General features: G+C 60.6%; 1 protein-coding gene across 5 annotated transcripts in view; it reads left to right on the forward strand.

Annotated features, from left to right (window-relative positions):
- Positions 1-27,835, forward strand: part of CACNA2D2 (calcium voltage-gated channel auxiliary subunit alpha2delta 2) — a 136,082-nt gene that overhangs the window by 641 nt on the left and 107,606 nt on the right. For all 5 annotated transcript variants that reach the window (XM_066351224.1, XM_066351225.1, XM_066351226.1 and 2 more), the window contains exon 2: positions 23,998-24,079. In XM_066351224.1, coding sequence (XP_066207321.1) covers positions 23,998-24,079 — 82 coding nt within the window. The remainder of the gene's footprint in view (positions 1-23,997; positions 24,080-27,835) is intronic.

The raw sequence follows: 27,835 nt of genomic DNA on the forward strand, positions 1-27,835 counted from the left end.
GTCCCCACCCTGGGTCGGCCTGGTCCAGGCGGGCCTCTGTGAAAGGCGGCCTCAGCCCAGTCCTCTCCCTGTGGCCAGCTAGTCTGGTGGTGACCTTGGACAAAGCCTCTCCTCCCCCTGGGCCTCAGCTCCCTCTCTCCCAGGGTCCTCTGCCTCTGACATCCCAGCGCCCTAGGAAGACAGGCCCAGGGTCTTCCAGCTCCTCTGCGCACTGTGCTCTAACGTGGGCTGAGACCTGGCCCCGGCTTAGACGGCCTCCTCTCGCCAGTGTGAGGAGCCTGCGCTTCCCGTCCTGGCCTCTGGCCACTCTTGGGTGTCCGGAAGCTGCTTCCTAGACTGACCCACTTTGAGCTCTGAACAGCTTAACTGTTTAGTAGAGAGGGAGGGGCACAGGATGTCTTTCCTGCTGACTGTTAACCATCACTGCCCACCTTGGAAATGACTCCTTAAAGGAAGGGGAAAGGAGGGGGGGTAGAGAGAGGGGAGGGGTCGCCCCCTCTGCTTCTCTATCTGGCCCTGGGCCCTGCCTACACCCTGGGTCCCCTGCTCCCACCTTGATGCCTTCCTTCCCCGCTGGCCAAAGCTTTCTGAATGAGTCCCCCTGTTGGCGCACACTGAGGCTCACAACTCTCACCAGCTGTGTGACCTTGAGAACTTTCTCAACCTCTCTTGGTCTTGGGCCTCACCTCTAACACAGAATTCCCTCGATGGTGTTGCCTCATAGGGTTGGGGTTTGACAGGTGATGAGAGATGGGCCTGGCCCCAGAGCATGCGTGAGATGGGCATACAGGCCCCGGCTGGACCTGGGAGGGTTCTCAGTCCCGCGGGCCTGCACTCTGAGTGCCAGCCACCTGCCCCATCACCCATGGCACCCACCACACAGCAGGCTCTGCAAACACCTGAGACTCAACTGTGGTTTCTGGGTCTTTCCTCCTATGCTTGGCCTTTGCCTGGGCCTGTGTGCACATGTAAGTGTGTGTAGAAGTATCTACGTGTGTCTTCTTAGGTATTTTGTTCACATACTGGCAGTGTTCATGTTTGTGCACACCTGTGCAAGTGTCCATCTGTATAGGAAGACTTGTTTGTGTGCCTGTATGCATGTGTATAAAAGTGTGGGACCATGTGTGCATGCTTCATGTTGTTTGTGTGCATATGTGCAGGTATGTGTGTCTGTGCATGCTCGTGTATACACAGGTGTGTGCACATGTATGCATATGAATGTGGATGTGAGTGTGTATGCTTGTGCATGTGTGCACATCTGAATGTGCGGGCTTGTGCACAGTTTATCTCTGCACCCAGAATGCACTCTGAGCGCCCACCTTCTGCACCTGCCTTTGAGGTTAATGCCAGGGCTTGGCTGGGCAAATGCTGAAAGTGAGGAATAAAGCCGCCTGATTGTTAGGACTGGTGTTTGGTAAACTTTTATGTCAGGAACAGCCTGAGTTAAGGCTGAGCTGGAAAGTTTGATCATCTACCAACTGGCTCCATGACAGTCTGCAAAGGAAACACACAGAGGCTGTGTCCTTGTAATTCAAATTTTTGCAAATTGACTAGTATTTAGATGCTCTGGGGGACTTGGGATTCTGAGAAGCTTGGCGAGTTCTTTGTGAAGCAGAGAGTCTTTGCAAACCGCCCTTCCCTAGTGGAGCACCTGGAAGGTGTCCGTGGAGTTCTGGGCTCAGGCAGTAGAAAGCCTTGCTGTCTGACCTTGGGCTGGCAGCTTTCCCTCTCGGAGTGGGTGCTTGTTATCTGCACGCAGAGGAAGGGAGACTAGCATCCCTTAGAGCATCTGCTGTAGGTTTGGGGTTCTCAGCCAGACATTTGTGCAGTAGCTGCAGGTGATGTGGGGTATAAAGCTTCAGCTTGATGACCCTGCATGTTGCTCTACTTGGGGGATGGCAAGTGAAGGCAGTTCCTTTCAAGAATGAACTTTTGTCTACTGGTTCTTTATAAACAGTGAGTCTGAGTGACCTGTGCTGGGTGCTGGCCCTTGGGCCATTGTGTGGGCCCTGAACTGATGGGTTCTCATGTCTGAGGGACTGTGAGTCTGCTTTCCTGACATTCTCAGGGCCCGTGTGTTGGCAGTGCCGGGCTAGCCCAGTCTCGGGGTCCCTGTGTTGGCAGTGCCGGGCTAGCCCAGTCTCGGGGCCCGTGTGTTGGCAGTGCCGGGCTAGCCCAGTCTCGGGGCCCGTGTGTTGGCAGTGCCGGGCTAGCCCAGAGTCTCGGGGCCCGTGTGTTGGCAGTGCCGGGCTAGCCCAGTCTCGGGGTCCCTGTGTTGGCAGTGCCGGGCTAGCCCAGTCTCGGGGCCCGTGTGTTGGCAGTGCCGGGCTAGCCCAGAGTCTCGGGGCCCGTGAGTTGGCAGTGCCGGGCTAGCCCAGAGTCTCGGGGCCCGTGTGTTGGCAGTGCCGGGCTAGCCCAGAGTCTCGGGGCCCGTGTGTTGGCAGTGCCGGGCTAACCCAATCTCAGGGCCCGTGTGTTGGCAGTGCCGGGCTAGCCCAGAGTCTCAGGGCCCGTGTGTTGGCAGTGCCGGGCTAGCCCAGAGTCTCGGGGCCTGTGTGTTGGCAGTGCCGGGCTAGCCCAGAGTCTCGGGGTCCCTGTGTTGGCAGTGCCGGGCTAGCCCAGAGTCTCAGGGCCCGTGTGTTGGCAGTGCCGGGCTAGCCCAGTCTCGGGGCCCGTGTGTTGGCAGTGCCGGGCTAGCCCAGTCTCGGGGCCCGTGAGTTGGCAGTGCCAGGCTAGCCCAGAGTCTCAGGGTCCCTGTGTTGGCAGTGCCGGGCTAGCCCAGTCTCAGGGTCCCTGTGTTGGCAGTGCCGGGCTAGCCCAGAGTCTCGGGGCTCGTGTGTTGGCAGTGCCGGGCTAACCCAATCTCAGGGCCCGTGTGTTGGCAGTGCCGGGCTAGCCCAGAGTCTCGGGGCCCGTGTGTTGGCAGTGCCGGGCTAGCCCAGAGTCTCGGGGCCCGTGTGTTGGCAGTGCCGGGCTAGCCCAGTCTCGGGGCCCGTGTGTTGGCAGTGCCGGGCTAGCCCAGTCTCGGGGCCCGTGTGTTGGCAGTGCCGGGCTAGCCCAGAGTCTCAGGGTCCCTGTGTTGGCAGTGCCGGGCTAGCCCAGTCTCAGGGTCCCTGTGTTGGCAGTGCCGGGCTAGCCCAGTCTCAGGGCCCGTGTGTTGGCAGTGCCGGGCTAGCCCAGTTTCAGGGCCCATGTGTTGGCAGTGCCGGGCTAGCCCAGTCTCAGGGTCCCTGTGTTGGCAGTGCCGGGCTAGCCCAGAGTCCTTGGCACTTTTGGAGGCGACTTCTGCAAAGGGCAGAAGTGGTTGAGAAGGACCTGGGAGACTGTGGGGGCAGGGAGCCTGGATGGACCATCTCCTTGGGCACTGGGTCCTTGCATGGTTCTCTGACTTGGGAAGGACATATCCCAGGCACAGAAGCCCCTGGGGGACCAGATACCTCCATTGTGCAGCCAGGGAAATTGAGGTCTGTGGTGGCCGAAGGGAGCCTTCAGGCCCGTGTCTGCTGGCTGCACACACTCGGCGGGCAGGGCCCCCAGTCCCCTCAATACCGGCTGCTCGAGGCGTGACCCTGTGTGGCAGTCTGTGCACACGGCTGGTTCTCATGAATAACGACATCCCTGACACGGGACGAGGGGGATTCGAGGCCTCCTCTGGCAAACCGGCAGAGCCAGGCCTGGGTGGTGTGAGGCCCGGCTCCCACTGTCTCTCTGGGCAGCCCTCCACGCCCCTGTGCCGTTTCAGCACTGGCGAGGCTTTCGGGGAAGCCTGGGCAAGGACAGCGGTGTCGCCAGGAGGGCACGGACGGGCCGGTGTGAGCCCAAGGTGGGGAGAGGCCCCGCTCCGCTGCGTGTTTCCAGCCTGACGTGGCATTTTAGCCTTAATAACTTCCCCGCGCAGCCATGTCCTCCTGCCGCCGCCACCTGAAATGCTGCGTTTGAAGCCGTAAAGGTCAGGCCTGGTGCTGCCACCAGTTCCAACAAACAAACAACAAACAACCCACTTCGGCCCTGCCCCCAACTCCATTTATTAGAGAAGAGAAACGAGCTGCAGAACAGGCCCCTGCACCAAGGGCTCACACAGATGGACGTGTCTCCTCCCCCCTTGAGCTCGGTGCAGGGGGACGTGGGGGGAGCCTGGGAGGCTTCCCTTCCCTTCCCGGACCCCCTGGCCGAACCGCAGTGTCTCCCATGGAGGGTGAGCTCTGACCTTGAACCCCAGAAGCCTGCCCTGGGCACAGCTCTTCGGCCTAGCGTGCGAGGCCCTGCCTGGGCCAGCCCTGGTCTCTGGCCACTAGCCCTGCGAGGACCCAGGGTCCAGCCGGGCCGAACGCTTGCAGGCTCCAGGAGGAGCTCTGGCCTCTGCTCCCCGGGTCGCTCCCCAGCTGGCCTGCGCAGCCAGAGTCCCGGGGCACGGAGCCTTTCTGACTGTGGCCCTCCTCTGGCCGCCCACCCCGTGCCTTCCCCCGAGCTCTGCCCATTTGCAGGGACGTCCCGAGAGTGGGCATTGAGCTGCCTCCTGCCCCCTCAGAAGCTGGCTTCGGGGAGTATATTTGGCTGCAAGGAAAGGAAGCTGCTTCTGTGTGTGTACACCTTGGTAACCACAGGTGACAATGTTGTTGTTTTTTTTCATCATTCTTAGGCCTTTTATCCTCAGACAGGGAGCCCAGAGGTGGGTGGAGGGTACGCTGTCTGTCACCGAGGACCAACTCTTCGCCTGCACTCTCGCTGGCTGGCCACACTTCTAGGGTGGCCGTCTGTCCTTGGCTGACTTCCCTCGCGGCAACAAGATGGCTGCCACCGCTCCAGGCATCACATGTACCAGACATTAGGGGTAAAAGAGGAGATATTTCCTCTGGGTTCCTCTTAAGAGGATCCTCATCCAGCAGCCGCCAGCCATCTCTCCCTCACACCTCATTGGCTAGCATTGGGTCACATGTCCACTCTTCACCAATCACTGAAGGTGCACTGTGATTGGCTAAGGCTAATCAAGATTTACCCTTGAGCTAAGGATGGGGTCACCTTGGGGCTGGAGGTGGAGAGATTCTTGCAGACTTGGGTTTTGTTAGCAAGAAGCAGGGGAAGGGGGGGTTGATGGAGAATGGAGAGGCAGTATCCGTGGCAGACAAGAGACCCGAACGTGAGGGTTTTGAGGCTGAGGAAGAGGTGAGAGGGGAAGGGAAGAGAGGGTGTTCATGCTGGCGGAAGATTTGTAAAGGAGGTAGTTATTTTAACCACATCGTCAATCAATGAGCTGGACCCTGGGTGGTGTATTTCACTTGTGCTGGCCAATGAGATCTACCCATTTTTATTCCTGTTTCACAGACAGGAAAAATTGAGGCAGCAGAGCTGAGTGGTGCTGAGATCACACAGGTGGTGAGTGGTGGAGGCAGGGCTCCCACCCGGCACTGGGGTCTGAGCACGCTGCCACTGCCTCACACGGCCCTTGTGCAGCTCGCCTCCTCCAAGTAGCTCCGTGACCACGGGACCCTTGGGGCGCCCCAGCCTCCCACACTCTTCCCTCACACCTGTCTCTCTGCAGGAGCTGCTTTTCATCAGGCTGAGGTCCCACTGTGTGGTTTCATGGGGGCTGCTGGCTTTCTTGCTGGGTTCCCAGGAGGGCATGGGTGACTGAAAGGACACTTTCATGGGTGACAGAGGGGCCTGTCCTGCTGCTGTAAGGCAGCTGGCTGGACCCTACTGGGCCCCTGCTGAGGACGTAATCATGGGCATGGCCAGAGGAGGGCTTGAACTCGTCTGGGTGCTGCCAGACCTTACTCTCATCTTGGTCGGGGCGGCTGCAAAGAGGGGTGTGCTTGTGCCTACTTCCTGCAGGGAGGACTGAGTGTCATTGGTGGGCTTTCCTGGCAGATCTGATGAAATCAATGCTCCAACGAGGCCATGTTCTCATGATATGGCTCCTGGCCATCCTGTTACTCTCTGGGCTCTGTTCCCTGCACCCATCCTGGCTCTAGGGGTCAGTCAGCCAGGGACTCAGGTCCTGGGGGCCAGCCCTGGGCTCTGTCCTGCTCTTGAGTAAGGTTGCCCCTCTGGCCACTGCTCTCACCTGTCACATGAGGGAAGACGGCTCACTAGGGCTGGCTGTCACTGGCACAGCCATGATTCCTCCAGACCAGGACCGGCCTCCTCTGACCTGGGTCTCTTTCTGAGGCCTTTTCCTAGTCACCCTCCAGGAGCTGGCGCACACGTGGAGCGGAGGAGCAGGGTAGCATCCCCCCACCTCTCCATCCCCCTGTCCTCCATCCCTCCATCCCCCATCCTCTGTCCCCCCTGTCCTCCATTCCCCCATCTTCCATCCCCCCATCCTCCATCCCTCCTCCTCCGTCCCCCCCTCCTCCATCCCTCCTCCTCCGTCCCCCCCTCCTCCATCCTCCCCTGCCCTCCATCCCCCATCCTCCATCCCCCTGTCCTCCATTCCCCCATCTTCCATCCCCCATCCTCCATCCCTCCTCCTCCATCCCTCCTCCTCCGTCCCCCCATCCTCCATCCTCCCCTGCCCTCCATCCCCCATCCTCTGTCCCCCCTGTCCTCCATTCCCCATCTTCCATCCCCCATCCTCCATCCCTCCTCCTCCGTCCCCCCGTCCTCCATCCTCCCCTGCCCTCCATCCCCCCATCCTCTGTCCCCCATCCCCCCTCCTCCATCCCCTTGTCCTCCTTCCCCCATCCTCCATCCCCCATCCCCCCTCCTCCATCCCCTCGTCCTCCTTCCCCCCTCCTTCATCCCCCTGTCCTCCATCCCCCCCGTCCTCCATCCTCCCCTGCCCTCCATCCCCCTGCCCTCCATCCCCCTGTCCTCCATCCCCCCTCCTCCATCCCCTTGTCCTCCTTCCCCCATACTCCATCCCCTCGTCCTCCATCCCCTCGTCCTCCTTCCCCCATCCTCCATCCCCCTGTCCTCCACCCCCCTCCTCCATCCCCCTCCTCCATCCCCTCGTCCTCCATCCCCCTCCTCCATCCCCTCGTCCTCCTTCCCCCCTCCTCCATCTCCTGTCCTCCATCCCCCCGTCCTCCATCCTCCCCTGCCCTCCATCCCTCCATCCTCTGTCCCCCCTCCTCCATCCCCTTGTCCTCCTTCCCCCATCCTCCATCCCCCATCCCCCCTCCTCCATCCCCCTCCTCCATCCCCTCATCCTCCTTCCCCCATCCTCCATCCCCTCGTCCTCCATCCCCTCGTCCTCCTTCCCCCATCCTCCATCCCCTCGTCCTCCATCCCCTTGTCCTCCTCCCATCCTCCATCCCCCCTCCTCCATCCCCTCGTCCTCCTCCCATCCTCCATCCCCCCTCCTCCATCCCCCACCCACCTCCTGCCTGTGCCTAGAACTACCCAAGGCAGCACTGAGGCAGTAGGTTCAAGTATTGAAGCCAGACCTTGGCTAGTGCAGCCCCCAGAAACCTCAGGGGCTCAGGCTGCAGGGTCTGGGCCTCCCCTCCACCCTTTCTCTACCTCTCTCCCTACCCCACCCTAGCCTTAGATCCTGTGCAGCTAGCTCACTCTGGGGGTCTGGATGCCCCACCTGCTCCTCTTCTGAGCCTCAGTGTCTCCATCATGTCCAGGACCTGCAGAGGAATGACCCCTTTGCAGCTGATGCTCCCCTACCGCCCCTCTGTGCAGCTGTCATCTCTGCCCCCCCTGTAAGCCGGTGCTGTGGAGGTCACAGCCGAGGGAGCTGCTTCTGGTGGGCAGGGGGCAGACACAGGAGGGTGTCTGCCCTCAGGAACGAGTGCCCATTCGGGTAGCAGCTGGCTCCTTCCACGGGGTGGGGTGGGGGGGGCACGTAACAAGCACCTACTATGCACTGAGCGTGGACTAAGCCATGGAGGGGTTGGGTGGGTTGCAAAGGGCCCTGACAGACCCAAGCAGGACTGGCCTGTGTCCAGCTGACCTCTACTTGTCCTTTAGTGCTTGACTGGGAGTCAGTCACTGTTCCCTGAATCCTCCCCTGACTTGCCTGTGTGGGTTGGGGGCTTCCTCAGCTGCCTGAAGCCCCCCACCTCCCACTGTTTTCCTTTTCCTTCCATAGTCCTTGTCACTTCCACTTGGAGGCTGTGTGTCTGAGAGGGTGGGGCAGTGGCCGCATGTCATTGGCTGGAGCTCTAAGCAAATACATGCCATGTGCCCTACAAGTGTTTGCTGAGCCAAGAGTCTATGCAGGTGTCTGCCGGCCACGTGGGTTGTGTCTTTGAAGCCTGAGCGGCTTTTACGTGGTCTGGGACAGAGCCCCCTATGGACCTGGCTTGGCTGGTGCCACAGGGCCCAGAAAGACTACCCCCCAAGTCTTCCTGTGGTTCTCTTGCAAGGAGCTGCCCCAGCCCAGGTGGAGGTGGGTCCAGGCACCCATGGGGTGTTAGTTAATTGGGTGGAGGTAGGGCCTATGCATCAGCATTTTTCCCTGAGCCACCCGGGTAGAGATAAGAAGGTACACAGGACACCCCACCCCCTGCTTAATGAGGGGGACCGAGACTCCTAGGGATACCTACTGGTTCTGGGAGCCTTCTGACTGTGATGCATGTGACCTGTGCATGTGACCAGTGGCCAGAGCCTGGGGCCTGTCCCGGAGAGGTCACCAGGCTTCCCCAGCTGGCTGCCCCACTCCTTTCCAGTCGCCCCTCTGTGTTGATACTCGCCCACCCACCCTGCTGACCACTCCTTGGCCTGCCCGTGTTTCAGGACCTGCCCCCTGACCGCCTCTTACACCTTGCTTGGCTGTGTGCCGGGCCTGCTCTGGGGAGCTGACAGTCTGGGGTGACCACCAGCGAAGAGGAAGTGGAAATGAGGGGGAGCTGACGGTCTGGGGTGACCACCAGCGAAGAGGAAGTGGAAATGAGGCTGAACAAAAAATAACCACGCACGGCCGGTGCTCTGAGCAGCGTCCAGGGGGCAGGGGCGGTGGGGCGGGGCTCCTCCTCTGGACCCAGTTCTGCCAGGCTCTCTCAGGGTCCACCCCAACCCCGGGGTCTTGGTCCTCCCCCGTCAGGGCTGTGGAGGCTCTGGGCAGAGCACTCAAGAGCCTGCTTCCGTGAGAGTGAAGCACTGATGGAGGACAAGGGGCAGAGGCGGGGCTGGCGTCGGGCAGAAGTTCATCCAGGCTGGTCCAGCCCCAGTTCTCGAAGCTCCAAGCAGTGCCCATCCCTCTCCTTCTGACACGCTCCCCACGGCCACTGCACCCCCGAGCTAGTGCCCAGGCTGCCTCAGGCTGCCTACAGCTCATGACTGGGGCCCCGCCGGCCTGCGCCCCCGCAGACCCGAGTTCCCAGGGACCGCTAAGCTGAGTGATTTACATGGTTCTGGAGCCAACGCCAGGGAAATGTATTTCACCAATGATGTCTAGATGGGTGGCGTGAGGAGGCCATTACTCTAAAATGGAAAAGGGCAGGGACTTAACAGGGCCGTGTAGTGGGACACAGAGCCATGAGCAGCACTGGCTTTGCGGTGTCTCCCTGCTGCAGCCTGCTAGAAAGCCTGGCCCAGGGATGGTGACTGAAGAAGGGAGGAGCCAGGGGTCAGAAAGAGAATCCCGGAGGTGACCTGTCTTGAGTCATCCCATGCCTCATTTTCCTAACCTTTAAAGTGGGATCATATTTTCTATGTGGTGTAGTTGTGAGGATGGAGCATCCAGTCATTCGGGCATTATTTTGTGTTGTGTGTCAGGCCCTGTCCTCGAGAGATGACGTTTTAGTGACAATATCTATCTCAAAAATTATCAGGGATGTGGTTAAGTGCTTTGCACTTGGAGGCCCCTCGGGCTGGAGTGGCAGCAGGGAGGGCTTACGGCTGGAGGGACCGCATGCCGAGGGCGGAGTAACCCCGCCCCCAGTTCTGTTGTGTACTGGGGCCAGGCTCGGTGCTCTCTGCTGTCCCCAGCCCGGGAGGCCGGAGCACAAGGTACAAAGCACAGGGGGAGTGTTTGGCTGCCTGGCTGGGCGGTTCTGCACCAGGGCCGGGTTGCAATGGGCCCCGGTTAGTGCTTGTGGAGTGAACGGATAGATGGAATCAGTTCCCTGGAGACTGAGCACTTCCCTGCCAGTCTTTCCCCTTCTGTCGCTCACAGGGCCCACCTCCCCTTCCCTGGGTGCTCCCACATGCAGGCAGTCCAGCACCCCCCCCCCCCCCGTGCTGGGGAGCTCCCCAGGGTAGGGGCCGTGTGTTATGAGCCTCTCCCAGCGGGACAAGCAGTCGGTAACCTTGTGTTAAATAAAGTTCACAGTGTTCACGGGCAGCCACTCTGAGCCTTGCTTTTGTCGTCTGGAAGATGGGGAGAGGCGGCCTGCTGCCCCTTTCTCACAGACTTGCCCAGGGGTCATGGGAGCTAGGCTGGTGAACACAGGCCAAATGCCATGGCGCGGGTGGTCCACAGGTCAGTCGGGGCGAGGGGGGCCCAAGGGCCTGGAGTGGGCTGTCTTTCGGTACCTGGAAAAATCCTGGTACAGCCTGTGTGGGGAAGGTGAGAAGAGCCATGGAGAAGAAACAGGATGAGTTGGGGGAGGTTCTGCTTTTTAACTATGTGTCGGCAGGAGGGGGTTCAGAGTAAGCCTCACTAGGAAGGAGGCACTTGAGCAAAGCCTGGGAAGCAGGGGAGGGTAGGAGTCACATATCTGGAAGAAGAGTGTTCCAAGCAGAGGAACAGCCAGTGTCAAGGCCCTGAGGTGGAATGAGGTTAGAGCAGGAGAAGGAGGTCAGGGCAGTGGGGGGCCAGGTCAGGCCAGGCCCTTAAATTAGCATGAGTCTTTGGCCATTGCTCTGAGTGAGGTGGGAGCCCTGAGAGGGGTGTGAGCAGAGGAGGAATGTGACCAGGTGGCGGCCATGGTGGTGATGAGACATGCCATTGATCTGGGTGTAAGAAAGAGGAAGGAGTCCTAGGTGAGCCCACAATGTGTGGCTTCTGCAGCTGGAAGAACGGCTGTCCCCAGCGGAGCCTAGGAGGCTGGGCAGAGTGGGTCTGGGTGATGGGCAGGTATTGGACACGTTGAGTTGAAGATGCTAGCAGGGTGTCCAGATGGAGATGCATCGCAGGCGCACGTGCACCTCTGGAGAGGTCCTGGCCGAGCTGAGCCTGCCCAGGCTGCGAGCCGAGGACCGAGCAGAGAGCCCTGCTCTTTGGGCCAGTGGTTACTGTCCACTGCCTGCTCCCACTCCCTGCATCGCCCCCCCCCCACCGTCGGGAGTCCAATGGGCACCCTCCAGCAGCCAGCACGAGGAAGTGCTTACTTGAGGTTGTTCTGCGAGTCTCAGAGTGGGAGGCCAGTGTGCTTTGATGCCGGTGGGTTGGTCTGCAATTGTTGATGGGCATCACCCTGGGCAGAGCTTCCTGCTGGACCTGGCACGTGCTGTCCCTTCTGTCCGATTGCCCTCCGGCTCTGCAGTGCCACCTTCACCTGCCAGACCCCTAAGCTGGCTCAGGCCCCTCGTCATGCATTCCACCCCACAAGGCTCACTGGACTCCCCTTGCCTCTGCTCATCGGGGTCAGATCAGATCAGAGGTCTGCTCTGCTTGAATGCTCAGCTCCTGAGGGCAGGCCCACATCTGGCCTGCTCACTACCGTGTCCCCTCCCAGTGCCCAGCCCAGAACCTGGCTCGTAACCACAAGCATGAATGTATGACTGTATGAACGAGCTAGTAGAGCATTAGCAGAAGGCTGGAAACTCCCCCTGAGTGTTTTGTCAGTGCTCAGCCCTGCTGGTTTGCCTAACTGCCTCTCGTCAAGCCAGCCCTGGGAACAGCCCAGGCTCGCCAGGCGAAGCGGCTCCCGTGGGCCTGGCCACCTCCCTGGGGCTCAGAAGGAGGGGTTGCTGCTAGGGTAGCGCCTGACTCCTCTTCCTCACTGCAGCCATGGGCCCTGCACGGCCCGTGGAGGTGTCTGCATTGCTGAAGGGTTCACCACGGAGCACCAAGAGTAACCTGCAGTCGCACACGCTTTACCTGCCGCTGGGCTCCCTTTGAGAAGTCGGACATGAGGGGGAGCAGATCCCGGAGGAAGAGGGCATGCTTTTCCTACCTGGTCCGGGTTCCTTGGGGGGGCTGGGGGTTCAGGGAGCTGGTCCTGCAGTGCCCAGACAGCAGGCCTGCAGCAGCAGCACAGCTCCGGTGCGGTAGAAGGAAGGACTTCCTGGTCGCACCCAGCTTCAGCTTGCGTGGGCAGCAGCGGGGATCCGGATGTGGGGCTGGGCCCTTCTTCAAGGCAGGAAAGGGTCCTACATGAGAGGTGGTCCTTTATCTGCGCCCTATTTTGAATCTTGGCTATTGGAGTCCACCTTGGAATTAGGGAGTCCAGATGGCCTAGGGCAGTGGTGGACAAACTGCGGCTCGCGAGCCACACGCGGCTCTTTGGCCAGCTTAGGAGTTCTCTAATTAAGTTAATAACAATGTACCTACCTATATAGTTTAAGTTTTAAAACTTTGGCTCTCGGCCCTGGCCGGTTGGCTCAGTGGTAGAGCGTCGGCCTGGCGTGCGGGGGACCCGGATTCAATTCCCGGCCAGGGCACACAGGAGAAGCGCCCATCTGCTTCTCCACCCCTCCACCCCTCCTTCCTCTCTGTCTCTCTCTTCCCCTCCCGCAGCCAAGGCTCCATTGGAGCAAAGATGGCCCGGGCGCTGGGGATGGCTCCTTGGCCTCTGTCCCAGGAGCTAGAGTGGCTCTGGTCACGGCAGAGCGACGCCCCCGGAGGGGCAGAGCTTCGCCCCTGGTGGGCGTGCCGGGTGGATCCCGGTCGGGCGCATGCGGGAGTCTGTCTGACTGTCTCTCCCCGTTTCCAGCTTCAGAAAAATACAAAAAAAAAAAACTTTGGCTCTCAAAAGAAATTTCAGCCTGACCTGTGGTGGCGCAGTGGATAAAGCGTCAACCTGGAAACGCTGAGGTTGCCAGTTCAAAACCCTGGGCTTGCCTGGTCAAGGCACATATGGGAGTTGATGCTTTGTGCTCCTCCCCTTCTCTCTCTCTCTCTCTCTCTTTTTCTCTCTCTCTCCCCTCTCTATAATGAATAAATAAAATCTTTAAAAAGAAAATTTCAATCGTACTGTTGATATTTGGCTCTGTTGACTAATGAGTTTGCTGACCACTGGCTAGGGGACAGGACTAGGGCCCCAGAGCCTTTCTTTGCTGCGTTCAGATTCTGGGTTAGTCCAGATTGGCTGTGTGGCCTTGGGTGTGTCGCTTCACCCCCAGGCCTGAGTCTTGTCCATGACGTGACCTGAATTGGTCTGCACCCGGCCGGGGTGCGATGTGACGTTGGCGGGAATCCCACACCGAGCGCACAGTAGGTGACCTGCATCACCAGTTCCTCTCCGGGTGTTCTGCTGCCGGCTGGAGTGAGGGCCCCTTTCCCGGGCCTGCCTTCCAGCCTCTGTCCCGCTGCAGAGGGAGGTGGCAGGGCAGCGACCAGTCTGCTGAGGGGAGGATATTTGGGCAAATCTAATCCCAGGTGTTTCTTTTTTTTTTTTTTTCTGAAAAAACATTCTTATGGATTAAAATCCATTCATTTTCTTTTTTTATTTATTTTTAATTTATTTTATTTATTCATTTTTAGAGAGGAGAGAGAGAGGGAGAGAGAGACAGAGAGAAGGGGGGAGGAGCTGGAAGCATCAACTCCCATATGTGCCTTGACCAGGCGAGCCCAGGGTTTCGAACTGGTGACCTCAGCATTCCAGGTCAACGTTTTATCCACTGCACCACCACAGGTCAGGCCCAAGTGTTTCGAATGACTCTTTGCCAGGCTGCAAACTAAGCTCTTCGGGGAGCTTGGTGACTAGGCTGCAGCCCCAACCGAAGGCAAGGGTCAGTATAGCAGAGTGAGGACTATGGGTGTGAGAAGAGGGGTGGGAGAAGTCCAGGAAGACTGCCTGGGGTAGGTAACTTGACCAGGTAGAGGAAGGACAAGGCCAGAGAACAAAGCTGGCCCTAATGGGTTGAATTCTGGCCTTTGCTCTGCCTCCCCTCGCTCCCTGGGGGTCCCCCGGTGGCCTGCCAGCCTCCACAGGGGGCTCTCTCCTCAAGGCAGCGGGCTGTGTGGAGGATACACACAGAGGACGGCTATTTGTGGCTCAGCGCAGATTTGACTCATGCTGGGGGGTGGGGAGGATGTGCAAGAGGGGAGATAGGGACATGTGAGTGACAGAATCTGACCCGAGTGGTTGGTGACACGTGCACAGGGTCTCTCTTGGCACCTCCAGCCCGGCGTCAGCCACTAGAGCTCCTGGGTCCTCTCCCTACCTCACTGGGCGACCTTCACAGGTGCCTCAACCCTGCAGTGCCACCCCGGAGGCCAGGCTTGGGCGTGGCTCCCTGTCACAGCACCTGGCTGGGCACCCAGGGGCTGTGTCAACATGCCCACCTCCTGAGAGCCAGCCTTGCTGAACCTCAGTTTATCTGTTTGTTAAATGGGCCTGGGCAGGGGTTAAATTCCCATTGTGCCTGACTACCTTCAGAATGTGTGGGGAGAGAAGGAGGCACCACGGACCCCAAAATGGACACAGTCTGCGTCGGTGACCAGGGCAGGTGGCTCCCGGCCTGGGGAGGGGACGGTGGATCCTGGGTAGAGTGGCCGGCAGAGGCCCTGTGTCTCTGGCCTGGATCCTTTGCTCTGCCGAGGGGAGGCCGCAGTTAGTTCCTGAGCTCCTCTTGCTCGTTGCTAAAGGCGACAGAGAATGCGGGACGGCCCAGGGTGGGCCGCTGCCCTGCACTTTCTCCTGGCTTCCTGGAAGAAGGAGTTGTTCCGGCATCTGGCTCTTCTGAGAGAGCCATGAATTATGCACGGAAGCCACAGCCTGGGCAGGCTCGTCATAAACGAGCTTTAATAATTCATACGGAGCGGAGCCAGGGGAAGCGAGGGCCTCCTGGACCAGCCCCGGGGCGGCCCTGGCACCTCGGCAGGCAGGCTTCCGCTGTGGAGCCCGCCTGCCTGCCCCTACGGCTGGCCCCCACGCAGGCTGGGCAGGGCGGCGGGGGGCCGCCCGGACTTGGGGAGGCACGGCCACTCGGCACCGCCAGGCTGGAGAGCGGGGGCCTCCTTCCTCAGGGCTCACGGCCCAAGAGGATAACCCTGGCAGGGCACACGGAGATCAGCCGCTGCTTGGGGAGGGGCACAGCTTAAAATGGGGGACAGAGAGGGGGCTTCATCAAGCAGGTGATACGTACGCAGAGACCTGAAGGAGGTGAGAGGGGTCTTTTGCGGCAAGACTGATCCAGGCAGAGGGAACAGCGTGGGCCCGGGCCTGTGCAGGGGTGTATTCAAGCCACAGTGAACTGATGGTGGCACTTGGCCTGGAGAGAGAGGACGGTGGCCCAGGCCAGGCTGGGGGCCAGGGAGGTGGTAAGCAGTGGGCCGGTTGGGCACAGGATTTGCTGGTAGGTTGGATGTGGGTATAACAGAGAGCAGGTTCCAGGTTGCCCGGAGGCTTTGGGCTGAACAGAGGCACTGAGGTCAGCTGAGCAGGGGAGTGGCAGGGGTGGAGTGAAGTCAAGAGAGAGTGAGGACCCAGAGGGAGGTCAGGGTCGCGGTTCCGGGCACATGGAGTTTGAGAGGCCCATTAGATATCCGAGTGGCCACTCCGGCTGCTGGGCGTTCCAAACTGGCATCTGAGGAAGAGAGCGTGTCACCCTGATTGGCATTCATTGGCTGTGTGACCTTGGGCACATCGCTCGGTTGCTCTGTGCCTCGGTTTTCCCCTCTGAGGACCGGCGGGGATGATCCAGCTGCTGCGAAGGAGGAGTTAAGGCTGTGCAGCGAGAGCCCGGGCCTGTCACTGCGGTGACACCTGGCTCACAGGTGCAGGCCCCAGGCAGAAAGGCCCCAGTCAGACCCCTTGGGAAATGGATCCCCAAATGGCCTGTGGAGGCCTCAGGCCACCTTGGCAACTGGGATCTGTTGAAGCCAAATCACAGAGCTGGGTGTGGACCACAGAGCAGGGCCTGGTCCACAGTCTGGCTGGTGGAGAGTCAGCCCCGGGCCAGCCCCAGCAGGCTGCCCTTGGGGGCTTCTCCTGCTGCCGGAAAGCCCTGGACCTGCTGAGGGGCTGCCTGGGATCCCTGTGGCTGTGGGTGTGACAACTGCTGCTTTCACCTTGAGGCAGAAGATCTTCCAAAGGTCCTACCACGATCTGTGACGGGAGAGGAAACCTCCTCTCCCTTCTCAGCCCACATGTCCCTAGCTTGCCTCATCCATGCAGTCCTCCTTGATTACTGGTGTCCTGCGGCCTCTCCAGCCTTAACTGATATGTGGAGTGAGGCTGTGGCCACGTGCTCTGTAAGGATGGATACTCCCTCTCTCTCTGGGGCAATGGGCTGCCTGGCTCCTGGCCTCTCCCCACTGTCCCCCCACTGTCCCCCACATCAGGCTATTAGGAGTAAATCCTGGGCTGGACCCAGTGCCCTAATTAAAGCTAGATGACTGTTCACTGATGGTGGGGTGGGATGGGGCGGGGGCCCGGGCTTGCTACCTCCCAGCTGAGAGCCAGCTAGATGGGAGAGCTCTCTTCCCAGAAAAGAAAGGGAAGGGACACCCGTCATTAATGAATAACCTCATTAAGGAGCAGTATTTGGGCAGGGTCCCAAGACACACGTAGAGGAGGAGGCCAGTGGCTCTAGGCTAATCTGAGCTTTGGCAACACTGGCCCCTCCCCGGCTCCATGGCATCCTGGTGTGCATGGGATGGCAGCTGGGGTTGGGGACAGTGCTTCTGGGGGCACACTGTTGCCCACACTTGGAGCTCCTTTAGCTGGGAATCACAAAGCCATTGAAGATGAGGTTGTTGCTTTGAGTCCTGAGCCTCAGTTTATCTGCTTGTGAAGGTGTGGGTGGCTCGCTGGGAGCCTTGCCTCACCATGAGGCAGAGGAGCCAGCATCTCCCCTCTCGCCTGCCTCAGTTTCCCCTCTGTGGTTTGGGCGGTGCGAGGCAGTGCTGATGGGCTGCACCCTTCCAGGCACTCTGAGCCAAGATGTGGCCTCTTGGAAATGAATGACCTTGGCTAGACTTGTTCTCTGCCAGCCCTGTTCTTGGGAGGTTGTGATCAAATTGCGGTTGGAGTTTCACCCTGGGCTTTGAAGCCTGAAGGATGCAAAAGACCTCTTTCCTGAGCAGATAAGCAGGAGGGGAAGCCGGCCTTCCCGAGGGGCCTCCCCGGGTCGGGGTCTCTGGGGCAGTGCGGGGGACGCTGCCGCCCACCCGGAGGCCCCAGTCTAAGGAGGAGCTGCAGCTAGCCCAGGTCTAGTGAGCTGCAGGTCTGAGGAAGGAGGTTGGACTGTGGGGAGAGCAGCCCCACCCTCTGGGTGGCTTTGTGGGCACACAAGTCCCACAGGACAGGTGTTTCCACCTGCCTCCTCTTTGAGTCCTGGCAAGTGGGCAAGTGTTGAGCCTTGTCTCCATTTTCTAGGTGGGAAAACTGAGGCCTAAGGGGGCACCCCTGGTCCAAGGTCTTGTAGGAGCCAGGGATGGATCTGGGTACTCAGTCTAAGTAAAGAGGGACATCCACCCATGTGGTCAGGGAGGACTCCCCAGGGGAGGTGGTTCTGGAGATGCCATAGTCCTGGGGCTCAGCTTTGAGCTTCCTGCTGTTTGCAGCAGGGCTGTGGCCTGGGGAGGGGGGAGGGGGTGGCCGTGTCCCAAGCTCTGCTTCTGCAGGGGCCGCAGCTGCCCTCTGAGCTTTAGGTGGCTATGGAACAGGATTGGCCTAACACCGATGCCCTCTGCACCCTCCCTCCATCTCCTGCTGTGTCTCTCTTTCCCCTTCAGAAAACTCTGAAGGAACTGCGGTGGGAGCTGGCAGGCCAGCTGAAATATAATCGGAATAATTAAATAGTGCTTTATTTTAAATTGTTGCCTCCCCCAGAGCTGGGAGAATAATTGGCCAGCCTGTCACAAGAGAAGCAGGAAACCTGTGGGCCCCCACCATTGCCAGTTGTTTTCAGTGCCCTTGGCAGCAGATGGCCTCCACTGTGCCTGCCCCCCACACCCCTCACCTGCCCCCCACACCCCTCACCTGCCCCCACACCCCTCACCTGTCCCCACACCCCTCACCTACCCCCACACCCCTCACCTGTCCCCACACCCCTCACCTGCCCCCACACCCCTCACCTGCCCCCACACCCCTCCCTGCCCCCACACCCCTCACCTGTCCCCACACCCCTCACCTGCCCCCACACCCCTCCCTGCCCCCACACCCCTCACCTGTCCCCACACCCCTCCCTGCCCCCACACCCCTCACCTACCCCACACCCCTCCCCTGCCCCCCACACCCCTCCCTGCCCCCCCACACCCTCCCTGCCCCCCCACACCCCTCACCTGCCCCCCACACCCCTCCCTGCCCCCCACACACCTCACCTGCCCCCACACCCCTCCCTGCCCCCCACACCCCTCACCTGCCTCCACACCCCTCCCTGCCCCCCACACCCCTCACCTGCCCCCACACCCCTCACCTGCCCCCACACCCCTCCCTGCCCCCCACACCCCTCCCCCTCCCTGCCCCCCACACCCCTCACCTGCCCCCACACCCCTCACCTGCCCCCCACACCCCTCCCTGCCCCCACACCCCTCCCCTGCCCCCCACACCCTCCCTGCCCCCACACCCCTCACCTGCCCCCCACACCCCTCCCTGCCCCCCACACCCCTCACCTGCCCCCACACCCCTCCCTGCCCCCCATACCCCTCCCCCTCCCTGACCCCACACCCCTCACCTGCCCCCACACCCCTCCCTGCCCCCCACACCCCTCCCCCTCCCTGCCCCCCACACCCCTCACCTGCCCCCACACCCCTCACCTGCCCCCCACACCCCTCACCTGCCCCCACACCCTCACCTGCCCCCACACCCCTCACCTGCCCCCACACCCCTCACCTGCCCCCCACACCCCTCACCTGCCCCCCACACCCCTCACCTGCCCCCACACCCCTCACCTGCCCCCCACACCCCTCACCTGTCCCCACACCCCTCACCTGCCCCCCACACCCCTCACCTGCCCCCCACACCCCTCACCTGTCCCCACACCCACCCCTGCCCCCCACACCCCTCACCTGCCCCCCACACCCCTCACCTGCCCCCACACCCACCCCTGCCCCCACACCCCTCACCTGCCCCGGCCCAGTGCTGTCCTGCCATCCACCCCTCCAACTTTACCTGCTGCTCCACCCAGCTGGGAGAGGGCTGCAGATTTCTCCTAAGCCCGCAGTGGAATGGGGTTTAGCCAGGCAGTCTCCCTGGTGGAGGCAGCCTGCAGCAGGGCTTCGATGGCAAAATATCCCTCCTTGGGAGTGGTGAGAAGGCCTGCGGAGGCCAAGGTTGGGGGTCTCTAGGCACCCGCTCCTACTAGGCCTTGGCCTCTTCTGGGCCTCCCCCCCCTGCTGCCCCTCTGCAGGGTCCAGCCGCCACACCTACCCGTGCCCTCTGAGGGTGAACCTGCAGTGTCACCTGTCTCTGGTTTTTTGATTTGTTTAATTATAGATGAGTTTTCTGCATAATTTATTCCAAAAGCCTGGATTATACTGTACAATTAAATCACATTCTGATCAACAACTTCACGTATAAAATTAACAACTGGCAGTGGTTTAATCTATGCTGCTGCATCTGTAGGCAGGCTCTTTCCCTGAGCCCCCAGCCCTCTCCCCCCCATTCCCTTCCCTACCCTCGCCTCTCCCCCTCCTCCTCCTCCTCCTCCTCCTCTCCCCCTTCTCCTCCTCCTCCTCCTCCTCTCCCCCTCCTCCTCCTCCTCCTCCTCCTCTCCCCCTCCTCCTCCTCCTCCTCCTCCTCTCCCCCTTCTCCTCCTCCTCCTCCTCCTCTCCCCCTCCTCCTCCTCCTCCTCCTCCTCTCCCCCTCCTCCTCCTCCTCCTCCTCCTCTCCCCCTTCTCCCACCCCTCCTCCTGGCCCTGGCCTCATCCGGGGCCTGGGCGGGGGGGCTGTGCTACGGGACCTCAGAGCTGGAAGCCCCCAGCTCTGTAGTTTGATGGGGTCTCCATGGTTCTGTGTGCAAAAGGGGGTCCTCAGCCCCAGACCTCCCCCCACACCTTACCTAATGGTGATACCCCCTCTTCCCTCACATCTTGGTTCTGACTTTGCCCTGGAGACCAAGGCCTGGCATTCTGCAGCCCCTTGCGTCAGTCAGCGTCTTCCAGTGAGGCTGTCCTCCGCCTGCTCGTCCTGGGCCACGGGCACCTCCGCCCTGTGCCCACTCCTGTCCCCTGTCAGCTAGGGAGGAGGGGCTTGAGGGGAACCACTGGGGGACTCCTTTCCACAGCAGCCTCCCTCCACACCTCCTCCCCCAAGTGCAGGCACTCGGGAGGGTTTTCCTGAGTGCTGAGGGCGGGACGGGGGCTTGGACTGGATGAGCTTCTAACCTTAAGGAGACTTCCCAATAATAATAATACTGCCCGTCAATAATACTGCCCTTCTTTAACCACTCCTTAGGACCCCTGTTCACAGGCAGGAAAACTGAGGGTCTGATGGGGCAGAACTTCCCAAGGTTTCCTAAAGGCTCAGAGTCCTGGGAGGGTGGCGGCCAGGTCTGACTTCTTGACAGTGTATGGCCCTGCAGCCATCTTTGCCAGTGGCCTCAGTTTTCTGACTTGTGAAATGGGGGTGCAGTGTTTGAGTTCAGCACACTGGAGGACATGGTGGTGTCGGCTCTGTCCCCAGCCTCCCGTGCCCACAGCTGTCACCGTTGTGCTGGCTGCAGCCCCTGGCTACACGTGCCTCCTCCCAGATTCTCTCCTCGCTGTCTTGCTAATTTGGCACTTAGAGACACTTGGAGATAAGCAATGTCATTTCAACGAAGAGCATGGAAAATCACAGGGACACAGGGAGCTGGCAGGTGGGTCTGTGCCTTTGGGAGGGTGGCCCATGGGCCACAGTCTCTGACCAGGGAGGCCTTGGAAGCCCAGGTGGGATTTGTCTGGTTGCCTTTGACTCAGCGGGGCCGTGGATCCTTGGAGAGCCCCGTGCCCTCCTGCTGGTGTGAGGATGACAGCCTTGCCGGGGTTCGTCTCTGTTTGGGGGGTGGTTTCTCCTGCTTGGAGGCAGGATGCTGCAGGTACGTCGTTGACTCCTGGCCTCCTCGGTCCCGCGTGTCACCCCTTGGAGCCAGTACTGGGACACCAGCCAAACCCTGGGACCCACAGTCACATCTCTGTGAAGATGAAATGAATGATCTATCACGTTCTTTTGAACTCTTGTGCACACATATTGCCTTTCCAATGGGGTTTGGTGTAGGTGAATAATCAGATAACTTGTAGCGGGGGCCTAGGGTCTACCCATCAGGCCTAGTGTGCCAGACCAAGGACCAGAGCTACCCCTAGACCCCAGAAGAGGGGGTGTGTCACGGGGAGGCCAGTCCCTGCAGCCCATGGCAGACAGCCTGGGGGTGGGAGTGCAGAGACTGTGTATATGTGTGTGTGCATGGGGGGGGCGGGGGGACAGGGACGAGGGGAGGCAGTGAGTGTATGTTTTGGGAAAGATTGGGCTTTATCCTGAGATTTGACTGTTCTAAAGAAATTTTGAGGGTTGAAATAGCTTTTTTGATGAAATGATGATTATAATAATGTGTTGTCTGAGCAAAATAAAACCTTGGCATCCATGCCTTTTCTTCCAATTAATTTTGTTTTACTTATCTGTGAAATCCTAGAACCAAAGACCTATGGACACACTAGAGTAGAGTCGGCAGCCTGGGACTGAATCAGCTGTGCGGGGAAACGGTTGCAGCTTGCTGTCCTGGGGAAGAAAGAATCCTGTGATCGGCAGCATTTGTCAATGTATAAATATTCCTCCTATGGCCAATGTCAAGCTCCCAAGGTGATGACACAGAATGCCTAGCTGGAAAGAGGTCCACACGGCCGACTCCTGCCGACCCCAGCACCCCTGTGGGTCTAGTTCTGTGTTCCCCCCTTGCTGGGTGGGTGCCTGCCGACCCCAGCACCCCTGTGGGTCTAGTTCTGTGTTCCCCCCTTGCTGGGTGGGTGACCTTGGGCAGATCATTTAATGCCTCCTGAGCCTCAGTTTCCTCATCTCTAAGTTCAGGACGATGCTCTTTGCTTCTTTGTGAGCATTGAAGGAAGAAATCAGGTGCGATGCTGGCCCCACAGCTCGTACACATGTAGTGGGTGCCCTTGTACACGATGGTTACAGGGAAGATCATGATTGGCAAGCTGTTGCCTAGACCTGTGAATGGCTGAGGTCAGGGGTCAGGGCCAGGGCAGAACTAAGGGTTCCCCTTGGAGATTGGCTCCTTGGCCTCACCCATTCGTGTGCCACCTACCTCGACGGACATAGGACTGTGCTGCGGCTCATCTCAATATAAAGCCCTCCTGGGCTCCGTCCCAGGGACACAAAACAGCCACGGGCCGCACTGTCCACCTGTGGCCAGGACCAAGCGATCAGCGACTGGTGGGTGGGAGCCAGGCCCAAGAAGGCTCTCTGTTCTCCACGGGGCTGTGCCCTCCCCCAGCGGTGGCCAAGGGCTGATTCTCTTCGTGCCTGGCCTGCAGCCTGGCCTCGGCCTGGGCTCGGGGTTGGCTTCCCCCTGCGGTGGGGAGTGAAGGTGGATGGACATCAGGCTGTGGCTCAGCCAGCAACAAGCCGAAACTAATACCTCTTTCTTTTGATGTTGGGTTTTTTTGGTTTTTTTTTTCCATCATGGTCCTGACATTCAGCTTGGCAAATTGCAATTAGTGATCACCCGCCTCCTGCTCTGAGTTCCCATGCCAACCGACCCGGGCATGCACAATGGCAGGGGCCCAGCCACAGGCCTGAGGAGGATGTGGGGCAGGGGCAAGCTCTTCTGACCCGCGGAGCTACAAGAGTCCTGGCACCACGTGGCACTGGGGGACGCAGGGAGGTAGCAGGGCCAGGTCAGGTGGCAGAGACAAATGCCACCTCCCGGGTTCTCTGGCTCCTGGGTGGCTCTCCAGAGGCTGGGGGCTGGCACCACCCACTCCCTTTTTGGCCCTATGGGATGTGCTTGACCCGTGGGGTATTTAAGTCTGTGGTAATTCTTCTGTGAGCCCTTGCAGGAAAGGCCTTATTTGGTCTCCGTGGGATAGGGAAGTTGAGGTGGCTTTTCGGGTGCATGAGGACAAGGGGTCCTGGTCACAGCGGAAGCGCCTTTGGCAGTGTGGGCAGGGTCTCTCTAGGCCAGCCCCTCTACTCATCTGATCTGGCACTGCCTGGCCTGAAGGGTGTCCACAGGGGTATGGGCTGAGAAGACAGGACCATGTGACCGCCTGTCCAGCCTGTCCAGTCTAAGGGTCCCTGGGAAGCACCCTTGCCCTGCCCGTTCTCGTGTGTCCTTCTATGCACTCTGAGGTGGCTCCGGTGCACAGAAGCCCTGCTCAGGCTGTGGGCTCCGGGGAAGGACTCATGGGGCTTTCTGGGTCCCCAGAAAGGGGCAGGATGGTCTGAACTGGACCCGTGAGTGGGTGGTTCATGCGAGCTCTGCAGCAAGGGGCCTCAGATAGCATCTGGGTGCTGGAGAGGGGAGGGGACCGTCTGAACTGGGTGATCTCCCTGTGCGCTGCTCAGAAGAGGCCCAGGGGGCCGGCACCTGCCCCAGGTTACACAATGACTTGGTTGTGGCAGCAGCCACTCATATTCCATCTTCCCCAGACCCCACCCAGCCTTGGGGACAGGAGGCTCCGAGACTCAGCAGGTACCTCCTGGCTCCTGCCCCTCCCCCTCCGTGCTGGTGTCCAGAGTCCCCATGTTCACAGCAGCAGCAGCAGCAGCAGCAGCAGCAGCAGCAGCAGCAGCAGAGGGCTGGCTCTTCCCCATGAAAACAGGCTCCCTGCAGGCTCCTGAGGGTGCTGGACCCCTCCGTGCATCTAGACTCCAGTCCTCCCCCCTCCCCGGCTGTCTGACAGTGCCCGGGCCTCCGAGTCTGGGCTTTAAAGGGATAGCGGGTGCGCTCTGGTTCCTGAAGGGACGCTGCCGCTGGGCACCCCGGGCGGCAGGCTCGGCTGCTCCGGCGCCAGGCAGGCCCCGCTGACACCTCTCTCCTCTCTGCACGCAGGATGCAGCACTGGGCGCGGCGCCTGGAGCAGGAGGTCGACGGCGTGATGCGGATCTTCGGGGGCGTCCAGCAGCTCCGGGAGGTAAGCCTGCTGCCCCGGAAGCTCCCTTCCCGGACCCTGCTCCCCGTCGGGATGGGGGAAGGGCTGCAGAAACGAGGCCCGAGGTCGGTCTGGCAGGCCTGGAGGACCTGGCCTGGTGAAACGCACACACAGCCGGACCCTCGGGGGCAGGCGGGGATGTCACTGGAGAAACAGCGACTCCCTGGGGTCTCAGCCTGCTCTTCCTGAGGCGACTGTGCAGATGTGGCACCCGGTCGACCCTGGTGTCAGGCTGGGCAGGTGGGCAGGTGGGCGAGGTCAGTGTTTGAGGCAGCGTCTGGGCCGCGAGTCCAGGCCCTGGCGGGTCAGCGGGTGCCGTTGTGGACGTAAGCCTGAGGGACTGTCCGTCCATGCGGTGAGTGGGGTGGTCAGGCCACGCCGCCCTGGGGGCAGTGCTGCCTGCTCAAGGTGCTGCCCCACCTTCCGGCTCAAGATGAGCCAGAAGCCTGTGCCCGGCGAGATGCGGGATGCAGGGGCGGGAGGGGTGATTGATTAGACAGGAGCGACCACATTCATCCTGGGAGATTATGTTAATGTTTGAAATAGTGATGTGAAGAGCAGGCCATCCGTCACCCCCAGAAGGCTGCAAAATGTGTTGCTGTCAGTCTCCTGAGCCATCACGTTTTATGTGAAAACACACAGGCTCAGAGAGCTGAGCTCCAGGAGGAGCCGGGGGCTGGGGGCCGGGGGCCGGGGCCAGGCGGTGCAACCGGAGACTGACAGGCATTTCCTGCGGACGGTTGTCCCGGGAACGCAGAGTGCATGGAGTCACTGGTGGAGGGTCCAGCCCCGGGGCTCGGGGCCGAGACGCTGTCCTGTGTTGTGTCATCCCTCTTGGCCAGGACCTGTGTCAGTAGATGGAACTTCTGTGGGGAAGCTACCAAGGGGTGTTGTCCCGGTCCTTTCCACACACTTAGCTTACAGCAGGGGCCCCAGAAACGGAGGCGGCCGTGATGTGAGCTGTGAACGGAGGACCTCTGCACAGGGCGGGGCTCCTCGGGGCGTCTGATGAGGTCTGGAGAGAGAGGGAGAGGGAGCCCAGGTCTGGAGGTCAGAGCCACCCACTCGCTGGGTGTCCTCCCCTCGGTGGCCCAGCCTCTTTGAACCTCTCTTCACTGGCTGTTGGGCTTGCATTGCAGTAACCCCATCCCACTCTCTTCCTGTGAACTCTCAGTGACTCAGCGCACCCGGAGGCCAGCTGAGCTTTTCGAGAAGGCGCTGTAGGAAACGCTGTTCTGGAACAGAAGTCAATTTATGCTCAGAAATAACACCCGGCCCTAACTAGGTTCCAAGCAGGCCCTGCCGGGTGCAGCGTGCAGGCTAACGAGGAAGTGAGAGTTCCCTGGAAGGTGTGTCGTGTGCCTCTCCCAGTTTTGTATGGGGACATAAGTTGGACCCCACGTAAGGAGCTAAGCAGGCACCTCCAGGCAGGAAACTTCCATGCCTTGAATCCTCTCCTCGAGGACATTGTTATTGTATGGTCCTGGGCAATCCAGACCCGGGAAGTTTGCCAGTGAGAAGGTAACGTACGTATTTCATGCCTGAGATGCGGTTCTGTCGGAACCACTGGGCTTCCTGCATGGTGAGGACCAGAGATGGAATCCTGGCTCCGTGGACTCACTGTGTGCTCCTGGGTGGGTCCCGGACTCTCTCTGCTCCTCATCCTCGGTCCATGGTGTGGCCGGGAGGTCTGGCTGGAGGAGGAGGTGGGGAGGATGGCAGTGAACAGACTGACACAGACACCCCCTTTTGTAGACATCAGATTTGAACGCCCTCACTGACCATTTCACTCCTCAGATGTGTTGTTACTTTCCTTTCTGTTGGCAGTGAAGCAATTCCAGACACTTCATCAATAAGCACGTCTCTCCTCACCCCACCCCCACAGAAACCAGGGTCACACAGCCGGCTGGGGCAGAGCTGGGGCTGGGACTGGGGGCTCCTAACTCCTGTTCCAGGGGGCTCCTCTGGCCGTGACTCCCCTCGGGAGGGTGGGCAGGGTGCGCCTGGGGAGGTGGGAGCTGGGCCAGAGCAGGGGCCACGCGTGGTGTGGCTGTGGCCAAGCTGGCAGCGGGCAGGAAAGTGCTGACCGGGCGTTCCCGGCTCCTCCTGGCACCCTCTGCCTGCCCGCGGCTGCCAGCGCTCCGGTGGCCCTCTAGCCTGCTCCAGTTTCCCTCACCTGCTTCCTCAGCCTCTTCACGCAGACGGCTCTGGGACTGCTGCTTGGCATGGGACCCTCTGGTGAGGTGGGCAGTAAGGGGGCAGGCGAAGAGGAAAAGGACAAGGTTGGGGAGCCAGGAGGCAGCCGACCGGCCAGCTCAGCTCCCGCCCCCCCACCCAGACGGAGCCTCCACGGCTCTGCTTGCAGGGCATATCAGAGGGCCGCGTGCCCGGCCTGTGCCTGGCTCTGCCGGCTCAGGAGGATGCTTGCTGCAGAGCCCTGGCCCGGCTGTGGATGCTCCCGTGGACCCTGGCGCCCTCTCTGCCCCGGGGCCCCTCCCCAGGCCTGCCAGAGCGGATTCGGAGCTGCCTCAAACACCGTGCCGCTGGGGCGGGGCTGGAACCCTGACCTCCTCGGCCTTCTTCCCCGGAACGGCTGCCCTGTCCGCCTGTCCTGGTCCTGGAGACAGCCCCTCCCCCAGGAGCTGGGGGCCACAGGACCTGGCAGTGGCTAGGGCTCAGGACCTGCAGGTGTGGCGTTTGGGAGCATTGTCCCTGACTTGGCACTGTCCTCCCAACCTCCCCACAACCCCGCGGGGCTGTGACTGGGTGCAGACTGTGGTCCCTTTACAGGTCGGAAACCATGGTATATCTCTGTGGGGTGTGGGGTCTGTCTGGGAAGACCCCCATCACATTTACTCACCTAACCCCAGGGCCAGCTCATAGTAGGGGCTCCCACCGTCACCTGGGACTCGGGTGCCGTCCCACCCACACGCTCAGCCAGACGCTGCTGTGCCATGCCCGCCAGGTCATCAGCCCAACCTTCCCCCCAGCCCTGGCCTACTCTGGCCGTGAGCAAGTCACAGGAGTGTGGCCCTGCAGCAGGCTGGCCTGTCCAGAGCCCCTGGAGGCCGAGCAAGGCCTCCCAAGCCCCTTCTCTACCTCCCCCACCGGCACCATATTGTTCCCCTCCTGGGGGGCAGAGCAGAAAGCATATGCTTGGGCTCTGAGCTCATTTACATAATGAGGCTGATCAGGATGAATAATTCATCAGGTGCCTGGGGTGCATGAGGGAGGATGCAGAGACGGACAGTCTCCCCACTCTGAGGCTCAGGTCACCCCGATGGGTACAACCAGGAAACTACCCCCTTCTGGGTGTCCAGGGTAGAAGGGGGACAACTCTGTGGACTTTGTGGGAAAGCAGAGCGGGAGAGAGTACTGACAGACATGAAGGACGTGCTGCCAGGTCCAGCTGGGCTCCTGACCCGGAGGAGACACTGTCCTCGGAGGGGCGCGACACAAGGACTAGAAGGTCCTCTGCCAGGGGTGGGGGCTGTAGGTGAGGGAAGGCTGTCCCGCCAGGGCGGGGCTGGCAGCAGAGACCTGGGCTAGCCACACCTGGGGACCACAGGCCACCCTGTGGGAAGGTTCAAGCCAGTCTGGGTCTGTGAGAGTCTCAGTCCACATGAAGCCCCGGCCCCCATACCTGGCCTGTGGTCAGGGCAGAAATGGCTTAGAGCCCTGCCCGTGTCCCTGACCACCTCAGCCCCGTGAGGGCTTTAGCTCAGCTTCTGGCTATCC

This window comes from Saccopteryx leptura, chromosome 10 (genome assembly GCF_036850995.1).
Source record: "Saccopteryx leptura isolate mSacLep1 chromosome 10, mSacLep1_pri_phased_curated, whole genome shotgun sequence".
Classification (NCBI taxonomy): Eukaryota; Metazoa; Chordata; class Mammalia; order Chiroptera; family Emballonuridae; genus Saccopteryx; species Saccopteryx leptura.